The sequence below is a fragment of the Pleurodeles waltl genome, chromosome 9 (assembly GCF_031143425.1).
Source record: "Pleurodeles waltl isolate 20211129_DDA chromosome 9, aPleWal1.hap1.20221129, whole genome shotgun sequence".
Taxonomy (NCBI): domain Eukaryota; kingdom Metazoa; phylum Chordata; class Amphibia; order Caudata; family Salamandridae; genus Pleurodeles; species Pleurodeles waltl.
Window position 1 is genome coordinate 9,316,690 of NC_090448.1, and position 25,265 is coordinate 9,341,954.

General features: G+C 49.6%; 1 protein-coding gene across 1 annotated transcript in view; it reads right to left on the reverse strand.

Moving 5' to 3' along the window:
- The window catches only part of POC1A (POC1 centriolar protein A), a 125,285-nt gene that overhangs the window by 35,724 nt on the left and 64,296 nt on the right, over positions 1 to 25,265 (reverse strand). Inside the window, exons 7-9 of the mRNA XM_069206099.1 lie at positions 16,993 to 17,126; positions 2,901 to 2,969; positions 1,478 to 1,630 (exon numbers count right to left, since the gene is read on the reverse strand). Coding sequence (XP_069062200.1) covers positions 1,478 to 1,630; positions 2,901 to 2,969; positions 16,993 to 17,126 — 356 coding nt within the window. The remainder of the gene's footprint in view (positions 1 to 1,477; positions 1,631 to 2,900; positions 2,970 to 16,992; positions 17,127 to 25,265) is intronic.

A 25,265-nucleotide genomic window follows, 5' to 3' on the forward strand; every position in this document is an offset into this window, starting at 1 on the left:
CGCGTTTCATTGGAGAAACTGTAGAATTGGAAGATACTTGACCAGGTGAAGCACATAAGAAGCTCAAGGTGAAAGTTAAACAGATAATTGACACATGGAGTCCTGGAGAGCTCCACCGATGATGGTGGAAGTAAAGATGCAAGCATCACTCTTGGATGAGCCACGTGTCTGCCCAAGGTGTAACTCAAGAGGCAGTGGTCACCAGAAGCAGATGAGATGCCAGAAAAGCACATGGCACGGACACTGCTCCAGCCAGCATCCACTTGAAGGTCACCGACGGCTGCTGCCACCACCACCTCTGTGATACAAGGAAGCCACCCGGAGCCTCGTCACGAAAACTGTTGGGTTCGAGAAAGGAGCGGAGCTATAGAGCCGTACGATGCTCTAGAGGGCGAGACAGGCCTATACTGGAAGAGGGAGAAAGAATAAAGGACAATCTTATGCACTTGAATGATAGAACCCACACATAAGAACCCAACTTCCAATTGCATCTGGCTTTTCCTTCCACCGCTGCTGCCACCTAGATGAGACAGTGGTGATCTGTGCTCCCCACCATCATCAGCTCTAACTCCGCTCTATGCTGGTGTAGAGTAATGTCTCTTCGCAGAAAGGTCATCCCTGTGGCTGTGATGCTTCTTCTGGTCTAGTCGAGTTTCCTAGGTAAAATGTCCCAGATCCGATCATCTGGAGCTCGGCTAGCGTCCTCTGCGCAGAGACCAGCGCGGCTCCACGCTCCCAGGATCCAGCCAGCTGCGTACCCCTTCACTTCATTATTGACAATGGTGTGACAGCGTGGGTACCAATTAAGGGGAGGAGGCTTGGATGAAGACACTGTGCCAAGACACGGGTGTGTCAAGCAAAGTGGCAACATCAAAAGTGGAGTAAGGTTCTCGCCTGGACCGTTCCACTGGACCCAAGACTGAATCTTTGGCACATCACAGGCCCTTCTAGTCCTGGGACCAACTGTAGTAAAAAAAGATACAGTAAAGGCAGGAAGGGCGGATCGTGCCCCCTCCCTCGCAGTGTGGAAACAGGGATTGGACCATCACAGGGGCAAGAACCGGCAGTGTTTCAGCCAAGGGGATCCCCCCAGAATCACCCTAAAATCTGATAGAGGTGGGCAGACTATAGGGGCATCGCTTTAGAAACTGTCCGTACTCGCATTTCTTGTGTGGAAGATGAGGTTTGTGCTTATGGGACCTCCTGTCATTGATATACCGCAATCCTTATATTCTTTAGGACTGAGATTTCTGGAACTGGGCATTGGGCGGGGGTTGGAGGGTGGAGTTTCATATGCGTCTATTTTTTGTTCTTTTTATGCATTACGTCTTTGTCAGCCTTCCACTCATAGCCGTGTCATTTCTGCAAAACATAAATTGTGGTAAAAGAAAGCAAAAAAAACAAAAACAATTGCAGAGGGAAAAAGCAAACTGTAGCAATGCTTGTTGGATTCATGCCTCTTCACAATATTCCTTACCTCAACACCACGTCCTTTTGCCATACTATGCTGTGAAAGTCTTGCACGAGCATCCACAGTGGGCTCCAACCCACACACACTGGTAGATCTCTGCTGGGTCCTCAGCACCTCCCCGTAGTCGGTGGCATCGAAGTTAGTCTTCCAGACCATGACCTGTTGGATGACAGAGGCGCACGGTCACTCGTGCAGCAGACTCGATGCACTGCAGGCTAGGGTGATACATCTTGTGAAGATCTGACTGTTGGATAACACAGGTACATGGTGACTCGTGGAGCAGACCCAATGCACTAATGCTAGGGTGATACACCTTGAGAAGATCTGACTGTTGGATGACAGAGACACATGGTGACTCGTGGAGCAGTCCTAATGCACTGCATGCTAGGGTGACACACCTTGTGAAGATCTGATTGTTGGATAACACAGGTACATGGTCACTCGTGGAGCAGACCTAATGCACTGCATGCCAGGGTGAGACACCTTGTGAAGATCTGACTGTTGGATGACAGAGGCACATGGTCACTCGTGGAGCAGACCCAATGCACTGCAGGCTAGGGTGATACATCTTGTGAAGATCTGACTGTTGGATAACAGAGGCACATGGTCACTCATGGTGCAGACCCAATGCACTAATGCTAGGGTGATACACCTTGTGAAGATCTGACTGTTGGATAACACAGGTACATGGTCACTCGTGGAGCAGACCCAATGCACTGCAGGCTAGGGTGATACACCTTGTGAAGATCTGACTGTTGGATAAGAGAGGTACATGGTGACTCGTGGAGCAGACCCAATGCACTAATGCTAGGGTGACACACCTTGTGAAGACCTGACTGTTGGATAACACAGGTACATGGTCGCTCATGGAGCAGACCCAATGCACTGCATGCTAGGGTGATACACCTTGTGAAGATCAGACTGTTGGAAAACAGAAGTACATGGTCATTTGTGGAGCAGACCCAATGCACTAATGCTAGGGTGATACACCTTGTGAAGATCTGACTGTTGGATAACAGAGGTACATGGTCACTCGTGGAGCAGACCCAATGCACTGCAGGCTAGGGTGATACATCTTGTGAAGATCTGACTGTTGGATAAGAGAGGTACATGGTCACTCGTGGAGCAGACCCAATGCACTGCATGCTAGGGTGATACACCTTGTGAAGATCTGACTGTTGGATAACACAGGTACATGGTCACTCGTGGAGCAGACCCAATGCACTGCATGCTAGGGTGATACACCTTGTGAAGATCTGACTGTTGGATAACACAGGTACATGGTCACTCGTGGAGCAGACCCAATGCACTGCATGCTATGGTGATACACCTTGTGAAGATCTGACTGCCGCCTTCCCCACATCCTGAGTGCTGGTGGCTCCTGTGACACAGCTCTCTCACTTCCCTCCTTCAAGCAGAGCACACTCACCTGTTCATCAGAGCCACCAGAAGCAAAGAAATCCCCCGCTCTTGAGAAGGCAACGCAAGTGGCTGGTCCCTGCAACACACAAAGAGTTCAAAGTTTGTCAAGGCAGTATGTTCACCTACCTAGATTGATACATAATGTATTTTATACACAGTGTGTCACTGTCAGAGCAGCTTCTGCACATCATCAGACAACTTTCACTCATCACCAGCACACGCTCCCCTAAAATGTATGTTTACCCAGAGATTTATGCAAAGCACCACTCAGTCTTTCTTTAGATGTTACAGCCTCTTCTGATCTCCGCTGCTCTCAATCACCATCAGAGCAAGAAAAACAACCAGAAGTAGTTGCGGCTCACTCATTCCAAGCTGCGAGGAATTGTAATTCCTCATGTTTATTGCTGAATTACCACCCTGTATCCTTACAGGTTTTACTGGCAGGAACTTGCATCCTATTCAAACCAGAACTAGAAGCAGCAGGAGAATGACTGTGTAAGAGGACCTGGAATCTGGATTAGCACACAGCAAAGGGCCTGGAGATCCTAGTAGCAGCATAGCGGTCCACATTCAAGGCCAAAAGTTCATGATTGCCGGTCACTGGAGTGGCAAACGCACCAGGCACGTATGACCATCCCGTGTTACTTGGCATCGTGTGCCCATGGCCTGTGAGTGCCATGTTTCTTCTACTTGCCACCATACTGGCTTGATATTATCAGTGAAGTTACCAAAGATGTCCTGAGTGCCATAATTTGTGGGGTAATTAGCAGTGCATGGCAAGGGCACGAGTTATAGTTACCTTAGGGCAAGAGTTGTAGGTACTCGAGGGAACTCTATAACTGCTGAATCTTTATGGTTTTACCTAACTAGAACATCCCTGTAACATTTTTTTTTTTAAGGGAATTTCTATGTTTTTTTAAATTCTATTACCTAACTACAACGTCCCAGTCACCTTTGCTTTTTTTCAGTGAATTTCTAGGTTTTTTCTAATGTAAAGTCATTTTCATTACTATAAGTTAATCCAACCACCGCTGCGCTCGGGGCAGCGGTTGGCCGCAGGGCCCGACCAGTGGCCAGACCCTGCGGGTAAACCCCCTAACCATCCATCCCCACACTACGCATGCCCCTTTGGCCCTGCTCAGCAGGAGTTGGACGCAGCCTGTCTCTCTGGGTGTGACAACAGGTGTGAGAGGGTGTATCGAGGCTGAGAGTGGCTGTAAGAGTGTCTGCCTGGGTGTGAGAGTGCGTGCATCAATGCCTTAGTGGGTACGTCAGTTTCTGTGAGAAGGTGCATGAGTGTATGAGTGGGTGCATGCGGGTGTGAGTGGGTCTGTGAGTGGGTTTGTGAGGGTGCCTAAGGGTCTGAGTGTGAGAAAGATTGAAAAAGAGAAATTGAGAGAAAGTTAGAAGGAGAGAGAGAGAGAGAGATATTTTTTCGCATTTGGTGAATAATATACTTAGAATGAGATATTTCTAAACATATTGAAAATAAAAATGTATTTGTCAATTAAAGAGTGAGCTGGGGATTTGGGGGCACGGTTCCTGCTCAGTTTATAATTATAGCCCCAGGGAGTTGGTGGTCCCTGGGGATATGTGGGGAGGGGGGATGGGAGAGAGACTTGGCCCACTCCGAGGCTTGCGAATGATGCGCGCCTCCATAACCCCCCCAAATTCTGCAAGAGCAGCAGATCCCCTGCGACTCACTTTTTTTTTTTTTTTTAAATGCTTTTTTGCTCTGCTCAGTCCCAATGGCACCCCAGCACCAGAGCTAGGGGGTCAGGGTGTCCGTACCCTGGCCCCTTTTCTTTCTACCTTTTTTCTGGGACTCGGCTGAGTCCCAACATAGCTGCCAACACTTCCTTGTTGATGTGTTAGCAGTCAATCAGATCTCAGCACAGGATGGGAAGAGGTCGCCAATTTTTTGGGGTCCCTATATATTCAAGTTTGGACTTTAATCAATTTTTCAAAAACTTCTGAATGGATTTACACCAAATGACAAAGAGGCCTCTTTCCGGACCAAGAGCTACGTTTCTGCCAAACTTGGTGTAATTCCGCCTAGTGGTTGATGCTAACGCTGCTCAAAATCCCTATGGAAAAATGAATGCGGAAAATGCGTTTTGGGACCCCTCCATCCTTTTTTCCCCTCCGCCCCCACTCGACTGAGCACCCTAAACCTTTCCAGATAGCAGCTGAAGTGAGCACTGTTTTTTGGAAAATTTTGTGAGGATTCATCAAACGGTGACAAAGTTATTAGCAAAACAAAAATGCTTTTTCTATAGAAACCGGGTCCTAACTATCACATCAGTAGATGCTATGTGGGGCACAGTAATGCTTAGTGTTATGGGTAACACGCTACTCTGTGCATGGTTGGAAGGGTGTGGTCGGGGGGGTCATGCGTGCATGTGTAGTATTTCTATAGTGAGAACCTTAGAAAAAAGGCAGCTGACCAATGTACTTTGTCAAAAGACAACTGATGGATTATTTTTGTTGGAAAGGGAGCCTTGTGATGGATCAGTATTGGTTTTACTTAGATCATGCTGCTGCCTAAAGGGGTACACAAGTACTGATTTTGTTTCTGGTGGTGCTGCTGCCCAGAGGGGTACTGATTTTATTTCTGGGGGTGCTGCTGACTAGAGGGATACATGAGTACTGATTTTGTTTCTGGGCTATCCTGCACCATAAAGGGGTACAAGAGTACTGATTTTGTTTCTGGGGGTGCTGCTGCCTAGAGGGGTAGATGAGTATTTATTTTGTTTCTGGGGCTTTGTAGGAAGTTGGCTCTGTATATAATATTTCAAAGTAAGAAATAGTGTGCACAGAGTCCAAGGTTCCCCATAGAGGTATGATAGTGGCAAAAAGAGATAATTCTAATGCTCTATTTTGTGGTAGTGTGGTCGAGCAGTAGGCTTATCAGAGGTAGTGTTAAGCATTTGTTGTACACACACAGGCAATAAATGAGGAACACACACTCAAAGACAAATTCCTGGCCAATAGATTTTTATATAGAAAAATATATTTTCTTAGTTTATTTTAAGAACCACAGGTTCAAGATTTACAAACAATACTTTAAATGAAAGGTATTTCACACAGGTATTCTAGGAACTTTGAATTATCACAATAGCATGTACAGTTTTGACCAAAATGGCAATATTCTATTTTAAAAGTGGACACTGCAAAAATCAAGTTCCTGGGGGAGGTAAGTAATTGTTAAGTTCACAAGTAAAACACTTAGAGTTTAAAGTTGAGTCCAAGGTACCCCACCGTTGGGGGTTCAAGGCAACCCCAAAGTTACCACACCAGCAGCTCAGGGCCGGTCAGGTGCAGAGGTCAAAGTGGTGCCCAAACACATAGGCTTCAATAGAAATAGGGGTGCCTCGGTTCCAGTCTGCCAGCAGGTAAGTACCAGCGACTTCGGAGGGCAGACCAGGGGGGGTTTTGTAGGGCACTGGGGTCGGGGGGGAAGGGGGTGGGTGGAGGGGACAAGCAGGCACAGAAAGTACACCCTCCACGACACAGGGGCGGCCAGGTGCAGAGTGCAAACAGGCATCGGGTTTTCAATAGCAATCAATGGGGAGACCCAGGGGTCTCTTCAATGATGCAGGCAGGCACAGGGGGGGAGGGGGGCCTCGGGGTAGCCACCACCTGGGCTAGGCAGAGGGTCGCTCCTGCACTGGAGTTCGGTTCCTTCAGGTCCTGGGGGCTGCGGGTGCAGTATGGTTTCCAGGCGTCAGGTTCCTTGAAGCAGGCAGTCGCGGTCAGGGGGAGCCTCTGGATTTCCTCTGCAGGTATCGCTGTGGGGGCTCAGGGGGGTCAACTCTGGCTACTTACGGGCTCGCAGTCGCCGGGGAGTCCTCCCTGTAGTGTTTGTTTTCTGCAGGTCGAGCCGGGGGCGTTGGGTGCAGAGTGGAAAGTCTCACACTTCCAGCGGGAAACGTGTGGTCTTTAAAAGTTGCTTCTTTGTTTCAAGAAGTTGCAGTTTCTTGAACAGGGCCGCTGTTCTCAGGAGCTTCTTGGTCCTTTAGATGCAGGGTAGTCCTCGGAGGCTTCAGAGGTCGCTGGACCCTGTTGGATGCGTCGCTGTTGCAGTTTTCTTCGAAGTAGGGAGACAGGCCGGTGGGGCTGGGGCCAAATCAGTTGTCGTCTTAGTCTTCACTGCAGGGCTTCAGGTCAGCAGTCCTTCTTCTTCTTTAGGTTGCAGGAATCTATCTTCCTCGGTTCTGGGAGTCCCTAAATACTCAATTTAGGGGTGTGTTTAGGTCTGGAAGGGCAGTAGCCAATGGCTACTGGCCCTAAGGGTGGCTACACCCTCTTTGTGCCTCCTCCCTGTGGGGAGGGGGGCACATCCCTAATCCTATTGGGGGAATCTTCCATCTGCACGATGGAGGATTTCTAAAAGTAAGAGTCACCTCAGCTCAGGACACCTTAGGGGCTGTCCTGACTGGGGAGTGGTGCCTCCTTGTTTTCCCTCATTATCTCCTCCAGCCTTGCCACCAAAAGTGGGGGCAGTGGACAGAGGGGCGGGCATCTCCACTAGCTGAGATGCCCTGTGGCGCTGTGATAAAGGGGGTGAGCCTTTGAGGCTCGCCGCCAGGTTTTACAGTTCCTGCAGAGGGAGGGGAGAGGCACCTCCACTCAGTACAGGCTTTGTTCCTGGCCAGAGTGACAAAGGAACTCTCCCCATGTGGCCAGCAACATGTCTGGTGTGTGGCAGGCTGGCAAAAACTAGTCAGCCCACACTGGAAGTCGGGTATGTTTTCAGGGGGCATCTCTAAGATGCCCTCTGGATGTATTCCACAATAAAATGTACACTGGCATCAGTGTACATTTATTGTGCTGAGAAGTTTGATACCAAACTTCCCAGTTTTCAGTGTAGCCATTATGGTGCTGTGGAGTTCGTGTTTGACAGACTCCCAGACCATATACTATTATGGCTACCCTGCACTTACAATGTCTAAGGTTTTGCTTAGACACTGTAGGGGCATAGTGCTCATGCACCTATGCCCTCACCTGTGGTATAGTGCACCCTGCCTTAGGGCTGTAAGGCCTGCTAGAGGGGTGACTTATCTATGCCATAGGCAGTGTGAGGTTGGCATGGCACTCTGAGGGGAGTGCCATGTCGACTTAGTCATTTTCTCCCCACCAGCACACACAAGCTGGCAAGCAGTGTGTATGTGCTGAGTGAGGGGTCCACATGGTGGCATAAGACATGCTGCAGCCCTTAGAGACCTTCCCTGGCATCAGGGCCCTTGGTACCAAGGGTACCAGTTACAAAGGACTTACCTGGATGCCAGGGTGTGCCAATTGTGGAGACAAAGGTACCGTTTAGGGAAAGAACACTGGTGCTGGTGCCTGGTTAGCAGGCCTCAGCACACTTTCAAATCATAACTTGGCATCAGCAAAGGCAAAAAGTCAGGGGGTCACCATGCCAAGGACTCATTTCCTTACAGGCTTCCTGCAGCGTAGAGGGGTACAAGAGTATTGTTTTTGTTTACTGGGGGTACTGCAGCCAACAGGGGTACAAGAGCACTGATTTTGTTTCTGGGGCGTCCTGCAGCCTAGGGATGGAGGGTGCGGTACACAAGAGCTGATTTAGTTTCTGGGGTGTTGCTGCCTAAAGGGGTACACAAGTTCTGATTTTGTTTCTAAGGTGCTGCTGCCTAGAGCAGAGGTTCGCAGCCTTTTAACTTCAGTGGAACCCCCACTTTTTCATTACTGGAACCCGGGGACCTCCACAGAATCATTACTGGAATCCGGTGACCTCCTACCTAGTCATTACTGTAAGCTTGGGACCTAATCTGTTAATATTTCATTTTCTAAGCAGTCGCGGACCCCCTGAGGAGGATTTGCGGACCCCCAGGGGTCCCTGGACCACAGGTTGGGGACCACTGGCCTACACCTGTAGAAGATTACAGATTATATTTCTGGGGTGCTGATGCCTACAGGGGTAGAGGAGTATTGATTTTGTTTCTGGGGTGCTGTTGCCTAGGAGGATTTAAGAGTAGTGATTTTGTTTTGGGGTGCCTTGCTGCCCGGAGGGGCACATGAGTATTGATTTTGTTTCTGGGAGTGCAACTGCCTAGAGGGCTACATGAGTACTAATTTTGTTTCTGGGGGTGCTGCTGCTTAGATGCGTACATTAGTACTGGTTTTTCTTGGGGTGCTGCTCCTTAGAGGGGCACCTCCACGCCTTTCCTTCAGTCCTGTGGCTTTTACAGAGAGTGACAGGGCTCATTGGGCTCGAGAGACCCCCCAGGTCAAGGGGATTACACACATCTGTGCACACACTCCTCCCAGAGCAGAGCCACCGTCCATTCCCTCTTCTTACAGGAGAGGTGTGCTCACTCACTCCTCCTAGGTGACCTCCCAAGTCCATCCCGCAGCAGTACCTCTGGTCACTCACTCCTCCCAGAGCAGAGCCACCGTCCATTCCCTCTTCTTACAGGAGAAGTGTGCTCACTCACTCCTCCTAGGTGACCTCCCAAGTCCATCCCGCAGCAGTACCTCTGGTCACTCACTCCTCCCAGAGCAGAGCCACCGTCCATTCCCTCTTCTTACAGGAGAAGTGTGCTCACTCACTCCTAGGTGACCTCCACAGTCCATCCCGCAGCAGCACCTGTGATCACTCACTCCTACGGGAACTGATCCATCAACTCATTCCTCCTGCTGGAGCTCATACGCCCAAGCACTTCCCTTACTCAAGTAATACACTCAGCATAGTGAGCCTTCTCTGCCTCTCCACTCACTCCCAGTGCAGCTCCTCGGTCTACTCATTCACTCCCAGTGCAGCTCCTCTTTCCACTCCCTCATTCATTAATGAGATATCTGTGCGTGGAAGAGTAAAGCGCCCCTCGAGCCCACGTGCCAGAGTGCATGGGCACCGGGCACCCAGCAGTGATGCTCACCTGGCTCAGAGGACGTGACGGGACAGCGAGGCACCCCCAGAAGGAAGGGGCCACCTCCGCCGGCCGTGCGTCATGGCGCGCCGGGGTGGCCACTCCGTTCCAGGACACTGGACTCGAGCAATGTAAACTTGGCTCTACCTCTGGGGTGAGCTGAGGGCGTGTGCTGCAGGCCGCCACCAGGAGCATGAGGCCGTACCCCCTCCTCACCCCGGAAGCAGCCGCCCAGGAATCCCACAAAAACAAGCCCGCCAGGTGACGCATTCCGCAGGCTTGGCAGGACGCCAGCACATTCCTATTTTTTTTTTATTTTAACAATCTGAACAGTCAGTAAACTCGACCTGGTGCAAAGCAAGGAGCGTCTTGCTATGTCCTTGACTCGAGCCGGATAACCCTGCAGGCGACCTGGCACCCACCACTAGTCACGGCTGCAGTAACCACCCAGTTTCAAAGCCCTAGAATCGGCAACTGCCTCCTGCGGTCGGGACCTAGAGCCGGCACAGTCCTCGGGGGCCTTGTCCAAGCCTCAGCAACCCCTACCTCAGGGACAAGGGCCTCGTGCAACAAGAACTAGCACTCGCCCATTGAGGCCTTATCAGAGAAGCTGTCAGGCCTTAGCTCAGGACCAAGGGCCTTGCCAATAAGAACCAGCAACCTTCCACTGATGCAACCATTTCCCGTGGTCAAGACCTAGAAGCCCTAACCTCTTAGTAAGGCCTTCTCCGAACACCTGCAACCGCTAACTCGGGTCATGAGCTTGAACCAACAGCCTCCTAGTGAGCCCTGCTCAGGTCCCAGCAACCGCCTAGAGCGGCCTCATCATAGGACCAGTGAGACCTTGTCCAAGAAGTACCAACCGCCCATTCTGGTCATGACCTAGAAGTAGTAGGGCCTTGTCCAAATGCAACCCACCTCCTACTCAGGTCATGACCTAATATCGGCACCTTGCTAGTGAGGCCTTGTCTAGGAACCGGCAACTGCCTCCTCTGATCAGGGCCTAGACCAGCTATGGCCTCGAGGTCCCTTGTCTTAGAACCAGAGAGCCCTTCTCCAAGGAAATCTTCATCGCCATAAAAATACCCCTCTGCTCCTTCTGTCACCTCCAGCAACAACATCCGATCACAAGAGCTTTGCAAAAAGCTCTTAGAATTCTTCTGTAACAAAATCACCTCCATATACTGCAGCTTTGATCATCAACTGGACTGTCACCCTTGCAACTTCTCATCCCAGCTGAAAAGCAAACCCTGAAGTTGTGGCCCACTGTCACCACTGTGGAAATCACTGCTCCCATTATGAAAATCATCCACCCAGGGGTATCATCGGACCCTACCACACCTTCATCAAAGGACTTCTACCCATCAGCGAAGTGCTAACACCCATCTTCAACACCTCCATCCACTCAGCCACATTCCTGAACACCTGGAAACATGCCACATCATGCCCCTGCTCAAGAAACCATCCGCTAACCCAGCCAGGCTTTCCAACTACAGACTAATCTCTCTTCTACCAAACCCAGCAAAAATCTTAAACAAACTTATCAGACACCTCACTCATGGACTCAGCAACAACCAGCTCCTTGACGCCAAGCAGTCTGGATTCAGGCCTAACTACAGTACAAAAACAGCACTCATCGCCGCCACAAACATCCACATGATCCTTGACAAAAGAGACAGCAGCCATCATTCTCTGGGACTCTCTGCAACATTTCACATGGTCTCACACTCCCTCCTAATCAGGCGTCCGCATGAGACGAATATCAAAGGATCCACTTTCCGCTGGATCGGTTCCTTTCTAACAGATAGAACACAAGCTGTCAGCCTGGCACATGTTGTCTCGGACGTCCAAACTCATCTGCGGAGTTGCCTCCACGTCCAACGCTCAGCCCTACTTGCTTCAACGTATACATCGTCCCTCTGACCAACGTCATCAGAAAACCCTCCCCCACACCAACACACAACTCATACTTCCCTTTCGTACAAGACACCCTTCTGACACTGTAGCCACCAGCAAGTTTGTCTACAGGCACATCCTTAATGCTGGGCTCACCAAGCAACTCACTAGAAGAGTGCACACCATCCAGAACTCGACAAGCAGACTCATCCCCAACCTCCCACACAGAACTCACATCACACCTCAGAGACCTCCACTGGCTCCCGATACACAAGCACGCTCTCTTCAAACTCCTCTCACACTGCAAGCACTATGCAGCTTAGGCCCCACCCTCCTGAACAGTCGCATTTCCTTCCAGTAACCACGCAGACACTTCCGCTGTGCAGGACTCCTACTCACACATCCCACGCATAAACAACCAAGTAAGGAGGATGGACGTTTACTTAAATTGCTTCTAAAGTGTGGAACGGCCTCCAGTTCCACATCAGAGCCTCCTCTCCTCTTCTTGATTTCAACAACATACCTGGCTTTCCAAATAACTATCCTACCATAGGCAGGGCCAGGCGCACACACCTTCCTGGCACTAGCATATCCTCACGGATGATACTGCGCTCTACAAATAAACAGAACAAGAACCGGCATATCGCACTTTGGTTAATTATTTCGCCCACCATTAATAGATTGCATAGACCTCAGCCTTAAATTCAGTAACATTTTCTCAGTACTTCTATATACACAATTCACTCATGCAGACTTTCCAGTTTGTGGAAAACATGAGTAAATCGTGCACAGTTCTCAATTAAACAATTGTTCTCTCTCCAAAAAGAAAATATTTTCCCTGGAGGAAAAGGCCTTTCCCTACCCTTCCAATAGGTATAGGATTGTCCCATTCCCACCAGAAAGGAACTTACCTCTGTCTATCATTGAAGTAAATCTGGGATCATTTCCTGGGTGAAAACTGCCTGCAAGCAATACATAGACACGCATGTGCATATGTTTGAGGATATTCACCTATATGTACGGGTAGGCCACACTGAAATCTCACAAATCCTGCCTGTAACGTACATTTACAACATTGCAAAATCTGTCACCTGGACAGAAATTGCATCTATGCGCACTTTACCATTGGAAAACCCCATAAGTAATTCCCGATATTTATATTTAGAAATTACTATTGTTGCACACACCAAACCAACTGGTAGGACAAAAATATTTTTGAAGGTAGTGTGGAGCTCAGAAACCTGAAGGGGCAGCATGTGAACAGAAATGGCAGGGAGCAGAGAGGACTGTGTACTTTCAGAGGGAGCACTGTGTGATGAGTGAGGGCAGTGCGTGAAAAGAAGGGCAGAGAGTGTATGAACAGAGGAGGCACTGAGTGAACAGAAGAGGAAGGGAGAACAGACGACCCTGAGTTTTCAGAGGGGGCAGATCGTGGGCAGAGGGCACAATGAGCAGAAGGGCAGAGAATGAAGTGTATGAACAGAGGAGGCACTGAGTGAATAGAAGGGGAAGAGCGCAGAGATCAGAGGGTCAGTGTGGGAGCAGAGAGGGTAGGAAGCAGAGGATCAATGTCTGAGCAGAGGGGGTAGGGAGCATAGGGTCAGCGTGTGAGCTGAGGGGTGGAGTGAATCTTTGTGTGACGGGGTAAGGAGCATAGGGCCAGTGTGTGAGCAGAGGGGGCAGGAAGCAGTATGTCAGCGTGTGAGCAGAGTCAGTGGGAGCCGAGGGTCAGTGCGGGAGCAGAAGGCGGCAGAGGGTCAGTGCGGGAGCAGAAGGCAGCATGGTTTGAACAAAAAGGCAGAGAAGGAAGTATATGAACAGAGAAGGCATTGAGTGAATAGAAGGGGTACAGGGCAGGGATCAGAAGGATCAGAAGGAGCAGAGGGTCAGCATGGGAGCAGCGGGTCAGCAGAGGGTCAGCATGGGAGCAGAGGAGGCAGCATGGGAGCAGAGGAGGCAGCATGGGAGCAGAGGAGGCAGCATGGGAGCAGAGGAGGCAGCATGGGAGCAGAGGAGGCAGCATGGGAGCAGAGGAGGCAGCATGGGAGCAGAGGAGGCAGCATGGGAGCAGAGGAGGCAGCATGGGAGCAGAGGAGGCAGCATGGGAGCAGAGGAGGCAGCATGGGAGCAGAGGAGGCAGCATGGGAGCAGAGGAGGCAGCATGGGAGCAGAGGAGGCAGCATGGGAGCAGAGGAGGCAGCATGGGAGCAGAGGAGGCAGCATGGGAGCAGAGGAGGCAGCATGGGAGCAGAGGAGGCAGCATGGGAGCAGAGGAGGCAGCATGGGAGCAGAGGAGGCAGCATGTGAGCAGAGGAGGCAGCATGTGAGTAGAGGAGGCAGCATGTGAGTAGAGGAGGCAGGGAGCAGTGTGTTAGTGTGTGAACAAAAAGCACAAGGAGCAAAGAGTCAGTATGGGAACAGAGGGGGGCAAGAGAAGAGGGTCTGCGCGATGGGGGTAAGGAGCAGTGGGTCAGTGTGTGAGCAGAGAGGGGAGAAGATGGTCAGTGTGCGAAGGGGTACGGAACAGAGGGTCAGTGTGCGAAGGGGTACGGAACAGAGGGTCAGTGTGCAAGCAGTGAGTAAGAGGCAGGAGCAGAGAGAAGGGAGTGTTCATTGTTGCAGAGTGGGCAGGGAGGAGTGGTGTGTGAGGAGCAGAGAGTCCATGTGTGAACAGAGCAGACCTGGGTAGATGGTGGAAAAGGTTTGAAGACCACTGCCTTAGAGGACCAAAATCACGGTGCTAAGTACTACACCAATGAAGAAGTTAACTACTTTCAATAACTACCATTCTGCCAGATGCGCCATCTGCCTGCATAGTTCCCACCTCTTGACCACCCCCAGGTGCCAGACTGGATCTGGGAAAAATTGTAATAGGTCCCGGTGCGGTCTCGCCATCGGGTACCTCCCCAGACGTTACATTACTTCAGCCCAAAAAGTGCCACCTAATGACTTGACATCAGGTCCCCGTTTCCGCGCTTTCGATCCACATCCAGAGCAGCTCTCGGTGGAAATGTCTCACAGAAGTTTGCTTTTGGAAGTGCCATGCGAAATGTCTCCACCTAGAACGTCAGGCTTCAAGGTTCTGCCAGTGACAAATGTTGAATTTCGGACACTTGCAAGGTTGGTTTGTGGTGCGTGGGGCCTGAGCACTGACCGAGAAAGGTGCAGGTAGAAGTATCCACCAGAAGCTCGCATCTGCATCATATGCAGAGCGTCATCACACTATACGCTCTTCCGCTGCTGCACAAAGAAAGGACTACGACATCAGGTAAGGTACTGGACAAAATACAATCTACACGAGTGAAGCTACGCCCAAAACAGACTCCGATCAACACTAACATATGTATATGAATGACTACGACCTCTGCCACTCAATGATATTTAAACTGGGAGAGAGCAATGAAGACAGCAAAGTGAGATCAAAATGAATTGTCACAGAATGTGGCCCACTCATAAGACAACATACTTCACTAACACAAGTATTATTCTATGCTTAAGAAGTCTCATATAACACAGTTCAGACTGAAAATACCAAGCTCAGAAAACCGGAAGTAGTTCCAGAGAGAAGGCCACAGGCCTCACCTCTTGGATAACCCCCATAGTCATGACCATCAAACTGAAGCAAATAGAGGCAGTCAGGATCTGTGCTGATATGCGCTCGCCCAACTTGGCAATCAAGAGAGACTGTAACCTGACCCTGGCTGAATCTGGTAGTGGACCAAAGGCAGCCAGATGTGAAATGATGGGTATCATCAACTGCAAGAAGCCAGCAGGTGCATCACCACTGTCTCTATAACTGCCTAATTGCTGACACTTTTAGTTATTATCCCTTTTCCAATTGAACTTTGTTGGAATACTTGTAAACCATTCTTTTTGGTAGCAATATGTTTCTTCTGTTGATTTTTTATGAATTTTGAATGTGATGACTAGTAACCACCTAATGTCCTGTGAGGTTTATTTTCTTTTTATCATAACGTTTTGATACAAAGGAAACAAATGAAATATTCACTCAATGAATTATGTTCCTAAGACTACCACATGCTTAAGTATCTCCAACATTATATTATTTCAAATCATGATTTTTTTATTTTTTATAAAATATGTGGGTAGCTGGTTTATGATGGTTCTCTTCAGTTAAATAAATACCATGTTTAGAAGTCCAGGAAGACCTGCAATACAAAAAGACAAAATGGAAGATAGTTGTCTACCACCTAATTAGGGCAACCAGTGGTACGCCATCCTTATGGTGTGGTAAAGCCGGCTTACTTTTTGAAATAGATAAAATATTTAGAAACCAACAAAGAACATCAGGATAAACCAATCGAGCATGAGATAACACAAAGGACGCCATTCCAGGGCAGCGGCATGGGCTACCTCTAGTCTCCCATATGCGGTTGTGGAGACATGCGTTCCATTTTGTCCATTTCTGGACTGCAGACATTGAGTTGGAGAGTGAACAAGAGTGTGTACCTCTTCCCCTCATGTTTACAACTGCCAGTCTGTTCCTACTGGGTTAAAATCTTTCACAACCCCAGACACCAGTTGGGATGTCCTTCTGAAGTAAATCCTGAGGCACAACGAAGTAGGTCAGCTAAAGTTTGGTGATATAGCTTAAAAGGAGGCCAACCATGAAGTTGCAAGCACACACCCTGTCTTTTTTATAAGAATGAATATTTTAGCAAAATAAAAGAGGCCTTACATTCTCTTTTTAGGAACTGGTTTACATTTTGGAGCGCCCGAGTGAATAATAACTGAATTTGCTCCCTCTACAAGGTTAGAAAATAGTGGGAGTTAAAGTTCTTGCTATTTGGGGTTGTTGAAGCGTCCCTTTACCCCCGGGCATGCAGAGCTGCTTGCCTACCTTACTGATACAGAGGTAGATGTCCCCTTGTCAATTAATTTACGCTTTGAGGAGTAGTGAGTTTGTGTGGATTGGAACGAAGGGCCCATACTTTCTCATTTCTAGAGCACGTTTGTCTGACACCATCTTAGTTGCAGGGGACTGATCACTTTCAAGTAGGCCCTTGCATTTACAGACTGACAGCAAATGGAACAGAGTAATAGCTGCAAGGCTGCACTGATTTAGAGGGTGGGTTAAATGAACTCTGCTACCACTTGACAATACATCTCCTAGGACCTACTGGAAAAGATGATGGAAGAAGAAACAGGGATGCCAGCCATGTACCTGTTACCTTCTCGATAAAAGTGAAGGTTGAGAAGGAACCACAATAGTCAAGCAGATCTCCTTTGAGAAGACGCCACACAACAAACTAGTAGGCTGCAAAATAAACAAAACTTCATTCTATTCACCTGATGGCCATGAAGAGTGTACAGCAACCTTCCCTCCAATAAGTCCAGTATTTTCAGAGTTGAGTCATTGGAAGCAGTGATGAGGTAATTCCCAGAAGGATGGAAAGACAAGCCGTTCACTGCCGCACTGTGCACTAAAGAGAGGAAATGAATCTTTGTTAAACTTGTGTCAGCACGATCGCCTTCCATCAGTTTGTTCCGTTGGTCATTTGAAACCTCCAAGCATAGCTGGTCATCGACACACATAGGGAGGATTGCAAAGGAACCTGGAACTATGTGGTCTAAACATCTCATAGCTACACATCGCAGGAGGACACAAATGTCAACTGCTACTGGGTACATGGGCAGAGTTCCTAAAGCATGTGTCGCCTTGATTCAGTGTCTACTCAACGAGGAGGTACACTGTGGAAGGAGTAACCCAAACCCACCCAGAAAAAAACTGCAAAAAGAAAATGAAGGCACTCAAGAAAATTCTAATCAAGGGAATAAGCACATGAGTGTCTAGAGCAGGTGTCTCCAAATAGTCGACCGCGAGCTACCAGCAGCTCGTAGAAAGCTTCATAGAAGCTCACAACCTTGAGTTTGTTTTTAACTATGAACTGCAATAAATAAGTACAGTGTTTTAAAAAAGCTATGTTTATTTGGCATTATAATCAGGCTGCAGATAGCAGAGCCTAATAATGAGCAGTGCTTCTCTCGGATTTATGAGCCAGGCTGGGTAACAGAGGTTCAGAACTGAAACACTGAGGTATTTACCTCTAAACTAAAAGCTGCTGTCAAGTCAATATTGGAGCAGGAGAACAAAAAGATGTTTGGGAATGCTTTTAAATGACAGAAAATTAAAATAAAGAGTTAACTTAATCATTAAGTTAACTCTTTATTTTAATTTCCACTCTTTTTAAAGTGTCACACCTACAAACAGCAGGCCTCTCTCTCTCAGTGGCTGGTAGAAACAGTGCCATATTTATAACTGAAAAACATTGTCATTTTCTTTTAAGTGGAGAAATTTAAAGTAAAGAAAAATGTTTTTCTACACTCGTGGTGCAAATCCCGCAGAGAGCACAACAGACACGTTCATTTGGCAGACTCCTTAGAGAGCCGGAGTGACATGCTGATACTGCAGATTTCTTAGAATGCAGACATCTTAGCACCTATACAGCCAGGTCCTCTCACTGCTCTCTCCAACTACAACTTTACCCACTGTTCCCAAACCAAGTACAGTAGTAATGTAAATGACCAGTCTAGATGTGGGGTCACACTTATGTACTACTCCTACGGACAGTTCAATGGGCACCAATGTTCAATCCAGCTGGGTCGCCTGGGGGTGGGAGTAATGGGGGGGGGGGGTTCAGGGGGTGTCAGGCAGCAGCCACCAGCCCCTCATTACTCAGGTTTCTAGCTGGCATTTCGGCTTAACGTAGCCTTGTTTTTATTTGGCCTCCTTTCCATATGAACAACTGGGTCACTTCTCCATGCATAGCCAGGTTCACTCAGCAGGACATTTCTCATTCGGATCCAGCAGTCCTGTCCGACTCATTGGGCTGGACAATCTACCCAGGTGCACGTATTCTCGTGGTGGTGGTGGGTGTGTTTGGGGGTGGGGAGAGGAGAAAGCGGAGGGGGACTTGTCAGGGTTTGTACCAGATTGGCCAAATCAATGGCCTGGAAGAACCGACTTAAAATGACTAATTAAGCTTAGATTGAGAAAGTAAATATATTTCAGTCCATGTTCAAGAAGAACGAGTTACTTACCTTCGGTAACGACTTTTCTGGTGGATACATTAGCTACCTGTGGATTCCTCACCTAATGAATACTCCCATGGCGCCAGCATTCGACGGAAATCTTCTTACTAGTCTCTGCACGTCGACGAGGACGTCACTCTAGCCCACGCGACGCCGTCTGACGTCATACAGGCAATAAGAGGTCCTCGCCGACGTGCCGATGACAGTACCAACATTTTTTACGTGCATGAGAATAATAATAACCCAATGTAATGAAAGAGCAAAGCAACATCTCTTAATATTGTAAATCACACAACATTGCAATAAAATAGCTGTAGATTTAATATAACTTTTTTTTTTTTTTTTTTTTTAAACAAATAAATATATTTATACATACGAATCATGTATATACACAATATATATAGATTTATATATAAATATACACATATATACAAATATCATATATGCAAAATGTATTGCAACTTTGAAGACCAAAAGGAGCACACTCAAGGATTGCTTGGAGAGACCAAAAAGGCAACGGGGAGGCGGGTGGGACCGTGAGGAATCCACAGGTAGCTAATGTATCCACCAGAAAAGTCGTTACCGAAGGTAAGTAACTCGTTCTTCTGATGGATACAACTACCTGTGGATTCCTCACCTAATGAATAGAGTCCCAAAGCAGTACCACGCCCGGCGGTGGGTGCCTAAATGGTCAAACCAAGAAATCCTGCAGCACTGACCGTGCAAAATGACCGTCCCTTCTGACCTCAGAGTCCAAACAGTAATGTTTCACAAAAGTGTGAAGGGACGACAAAGTTGCGGCCTTGCAGATGTCGACCACAGGAACACCCCTGGCCAAGGCCGAAGAGGCAGACTTAGCTCTGGTGGAGTGAGCTCTAATGCCCTCAGGCGGATCCTTCTTTGCCAAAGAGTAACAGATTTTAATGCAAAGAACAACCCACCTGGAGAGTGTTCTCTTGTGGACTGCCTTTCCTCTCCTCTTGCCCACGTATCCGACAAACAGCTGATCCTCCAGCCTGATATCCTTCATTCTGTCGATATAGAAGCTCAACGCCCTTTTTGGGTCCAGGCGATGTAGTCTTTCCTCCTCCTTTGAAGGATGAGGCGGAGGATAAAACGTGGACAAAGTGATTGTCTGAGCCAAATGGAAGGGTGAAACAACCTTCGGAAGGAAAGCAGCCTTGGTCCTCAACACCACCTTATCCCCATAAAACGTTATATAAGGGGGTTTAACCGATAAGGCCTGCAACTCACTCACTCTCCTTGCAGATGTTATAGCTACCAGGAATACTGTTTTAATAACCAAATACCTTAAGGGGCAAGAATGCATAGGCTCAAAAGGGGACCCCATAAGGAAAGTCAGGACCAAGGACAAATCCCATTGAGGCATAACGAATGGTTTTGGAGGATATTGATTCAGAAGACCTTTCAAGAATCTGAGAATAGGGGATTTAAATAACGATGGTTGGTCTGGAAGACAAATGAAGGCTGACAAGGCCGACAAATAACCCTTAATGGTAGCCACTGCACAACCTTTCTGCGCTAGAGAGTGCAAAAGACAAAACATGTGACAGATGAGCATGTAAGGGATCAATCTGTCTCTCTCCACACCACATAACAAATTTAGACCACCTATTAGCGTAGATAGATTTAGTGGAGTGTCGCCTGGCCGCTAAGATAACATCCACTACATCAGGCGGGAGAGAGAAGGAACTCAGGTTGCCCCGTTCAATCTCCAAGCATGTAGGTGCAGACTCTGGAGGTTGGGGTGTAAAACCTGCCCCTGCGACTGCGAGAGGAGGTCTGCCCTGAGAGGGAGACGGAGCGGAGGGCACAGTGAGAGTTGGAGAAGGTCGGAGTACCATACCCTCCTTGGCCAATCCGGAGCTATTAAGATGACTTGGGCCCGGTCTTGGCGAATTTTCCTCAACACTCGAGGAATCAAGGGTATGGGGGGAAACGCGTAAAGCAACTGGTCGCACCAGGTTATCTGAAACGCGTCCCCCAACGCTCCCTGCATCGGATACTGGAGGCTGCAGAATAACGTGCAATGCGCGTTCTCCCGAGTGGCAAACAGATCTATCCGAGGAAACCCCCACATCTGGAAGATTAAACAGACTTGATCTGGATGGAGACGCCACTCGTGGTCTGCCGAGAATTGGCGACTGAGACTGTCCGCACGTACATTCAAGACCCCGGCCAGATGATTTGCCACCAAGCAAATCTGATGGTCCTTTGCCCAGGACCATAGCCGAAGAGCTTCTCTGCAGAGAAGGTACGACCCTACTCCTCCCTGTTTGTTTATGTACCACATCGTGGTAGAATTGTCCGTCAGGACCTGTACAGACTGACCACGAAGGGATGGGAGGAAGGCCTTGAGAGCCAGACGTACAGCCCGTAACTCCAACAGATTGATATGAAACACCTGTTCCTCTGGAGACCAAAGGCCTTTGATCTCCAGATCCCCCAGATGAGCTCCCCATCCTAGGGTGGAAGCATCCGTTATGACCGTGGCCACTGGTGGCGACTGCGCGAACGGCTTTCCCTGTGAAAGATAGTTGCCCGCAATCCACCACTTCAATTCCACAGCAGCATCTCTGGAGATCTTGAACGTACCTTCTAAATCTCCCTTGTGTTGAGACCACTGCCTTCGGAGGCACCACTGAAGAGCCCTCATGTGCCAGCGAGCATGCGTGACCAACAGAATGCAGGAGGCGAACAGACCGAGCAGACGAAGGACCTTGAGGACTGGAACTACCGCTCCATTTCGAAACATTGGAACCAATTCCTGAATATCTTGAATCCGCTGAGGCGGAGGAAAGGCTCGACTCAATGTTGTATCCAGTACTGCCCCTATGAACAGGAGGTGCTGAGAGGGCTCCAGGTGAGATTTGGGCACGTTCACCGAAAAGCCCAGGTCGAACAACAACTGGGTTGTTGACTGCAGATGATGCGACACAAGCTCCGGGGACTTGGCTTTGATCAACCAGTCGTCCAAGTAAGGGAATACTGCTATCCCCTTCCTTCTGAGCTCCGCCGCAACCACGGACATCACCTTTGTGAAGACTCGAGGTGCTGAAGTAAGACCAAACGGGAGGACCGCAAACTGATAGTGCTGCGACCCTACCACAAACCGGAGATACTTCCTGTGCGACTTGAGTATCGGGATATGAAAGTAAGCATCCTGCAAGTCGACAGACACCATCCAATCTTCCTTGTTCAACGCCAAAAGCACCTGTGCTAGGGTCAGCATCTTGAACTTTTCCTGTTTGAGGAACCAATTCAAGATCCTCAGATCCAGGATTGGTCTCAACTGACCATCCTTTTTGGGAATCAGGAAGTATCTTGAGTAACAACCTCGACCCTTTTCCTGCTCTGGGACCAACTCTACCGCGCCCTTTGAAAGGAGGACTTGAACCTCCTGTTCTAGCAACAGGAGGTGTTCTTCTGAACAATAAGATGGGCGGGGCGGGATGAGGGGCGGGAACTCCCGAAAGGGAAGGGCGTAGCCTTTCCCCACAATGCCGAGAACCCAAGTGTCCGTTGTGATAGACTTCCACTTGTGGAGAAAATGCTGTAATCTTCCCCCTACAGGAGAGGAGTGAGTGGGAAACGGTGGAAGCCTAAGGCTGCTTCCCCTGCTGCACCCCTCCAGAGGACGAGGAAGAGGCAGAGTGCTGTTGAGAGGCTCCTCTGGTACGGGCCCCACCCCTCCCCCTCCCTCTAAATGACCTATAGGGGAGGGAAGAGGCGGGTTGCTGGAACCTCCCCCGAAAGGAAGAGGAAGAAGAGCCACGCCCAAATCCCCGAAACCTCCTGAAAAATCTAGAAGAGGCAGAGGAAGAAGGAGCTTGCAGTCCTAACGATTTGGCTGTGGCTCTGCTCTCCTTAAATCGTTCCAAGGCCGAATCTGCCTTGGCTCCAAACAGTCTGTCCCCATCAAACGGGAGGTCCAGCAGGGTCGACTGCACATCCGCAGAAAACCCTGAGTTTCGGAGCCAGGCCTGTCTTCTTGCCACCACAGCCGTGCCCATCGCCCTGGCCACAGAGTCGGTCGTGTCCAGCCCAGACTGGATAATCTGGGTCGCGGCAGCCTGGGCGTCCGAGACCACATCCAAGAGACCCTGGGGGAGCTCCGTAAATGAAGATGAAATATCATCCATCAGAGCATGGATGTACCTCCCCAGAATGCACGTTGCGTTGGTGGCCTTCAACGCCAAACTGCATGACGAAAATATTTTCTTGGACTGCGCATCCAGTTTCTTGGAGTCTCTGTCTCCAGGCACCGTCGGGAAGGAACCAGGCGCTGACTTTGAGGAACAGGAGGCTTGCACCACCAAGCTTTCCGGCGTAGGGTGTCTAGAGAGAAAGCCAGGGTCAGATGGTGCAGCTCGATACCTCCTGGCCACAGCCCTATGAACGGCCGAGGAAGACACCGGCTTCTTCCACACCTCCAACACCGGATCCAGCAAAGCCTCATTAAATGGCAAGAGAGGCTCAGCTGCAGCAGAGGCCGGATGCAATACGTCTGTCAGCAAATTCTGCTTCGCCTCTGCCACCGGCAAAGGCAGGTCCAAAAAGCTTGCTGCCTTCCTCACCACAGCATGAAAGGAAGCAGCCTCCTCCGTATATTCCCCTGGAGATGAAAGGTCCCACTCAGGGGAAGTGTCCAGCCCACTGGCTGTATCCAGACCATGTAGTCCGTCTCCAGAGTCCTCAATCTCTCCCTCCTCTAAGACTCGCTGGTACTCCTGCTCTTCTAAAAGACGGAGAGCACGCCTCCTCGAATGAAGTCTCTCCTCGATACGCGGAGTCGACATGGCCTCCGCCGACGTCGAAGAACGGCACCGATCTCCAGAAGCATCTGACGCCACGTCCGGCGCCACAGGCAGCTTCGGCGCCGAGGCAGGAGCCGGAGGACGAGGTCTTGGAGCCGATGGACCAACCGGAGTCACAGGGCAAAATCCTGACTTCGATGGAAGGGCAACCTCCGGGGCCGAAACATCCGAAGCAGCAACCGACGCCGGCACCGGCGCCGAGCCCACATTCCCAAAAGGGAGAAAGGGCATAAAGGGTGCCGGCCGAAGAGGCGCAGGATCACCCAACGAAAAGGCCAAGGGCCCCGAAGGACCAGCCGGAGCAGCTCCTGGAGCCATCTGCTGAAAGATGGTATATATCGCATTAAGAAACGCGGTACTATCGGCTCCAGGAGTGGGAAAAGCCGGATACTGGGGTGCCTGGATCGAGGGCGACCCCGACGCCGGCCTCGACGTCTGCGACGCCGGAGAAAACACAAGAGGCTGCACCACCTCAATCACCGACGCCTGACCAGGCGAAGTCGGTGACGCCGGAGAGGGCAACGGCGTCGATGGATGCGGCGTGACCGTGGGGCTGACCTCCCAAGTCCTCCGACGCCGAGCCGAAGGTGACCTCGAACGAGACTCCTTGCTGGAATGACGTCGTGAGTCTCTACGGCGCCGGGAGTCTCGATGACGCCGGTGAGACCTTGGCGAAGAAGACTTCTTATGATGTTTCTCCTTCTTCTTTGACTTTGCCATGAATAACTTGGCCTCACGCTCTTTCAGGGCCTTCGGATTCATGTGTTGACATGAATCGCAAGTCGAGACGTCGTGGTCGGAGCTCAAACACCATAGACAGTCGGAGTGAGGATCTGTAACTGACATCTTGCCCCCACACTCTCGACAGGGCTTGAAACACGACTTCCTCTGAGACATTATTACCGCAGAGAAGACTACGCAGCAGACAATACACTGTAACCACGAAGGTAACAGTAGCTCCCTCGAAGATAACCGTTTCGAATGCACGGAAAAAAGGGAACTGTCATCGGCACGTCGGCGAGGACCTCTTATTGCCTGTATGACGTCAGACGGCGTCGCGTGGGCTAGAGTGACGTCCTCGTCGACGTGCAGAGACTAGTAAGAAGATTTCCGTCGAATGCTGGCGCCATGGGAGTATTCATTAGGTGAGGAATCCACAGGTAGTTGTATCCATCAGAAGTTTCCTTTTAGCAGCCTCAAACATTTAACACTTGTGCTAGACTAGCCGCATGTCGTCTGGGAAAAGCTCAATCCTGTGCACTCATATTGCAGCTCATTTCAAGTTTGTGCCACGTGTGGTATTGAGTCTCTAAAGTAAAAAATTCTGGTGACCACAGCTCATGGGGAACTGGAATGGGAAGGAGTGCGGGGCATACCAGGTCTAGATGGAAGCACCGGAGCCTTGTGTGGTCTCTCAGTCAGGTCTACTTTCATGGCTTCCAGAGCCACGGTTTCAAGAACAGTTTCATAAGCGGTGGCCCACCCAGATAGTCCCAAAAAACGCCCATACCTCACCCACAACTCCACGGCTTGGGTAGCCTCTTTCAGTTTAATGGGGGCAGTACAATTTCTGTCACTTCCGCTGTCCTCTCGTGCCACCTTCCTTTGGTCTCCGGTCAGAGTCATTTCAACTGTCAACAAGTCCACTTTGTCTTCTAGAGCAGCTGGCTTTCAAGACGTGGCAGCGATGGA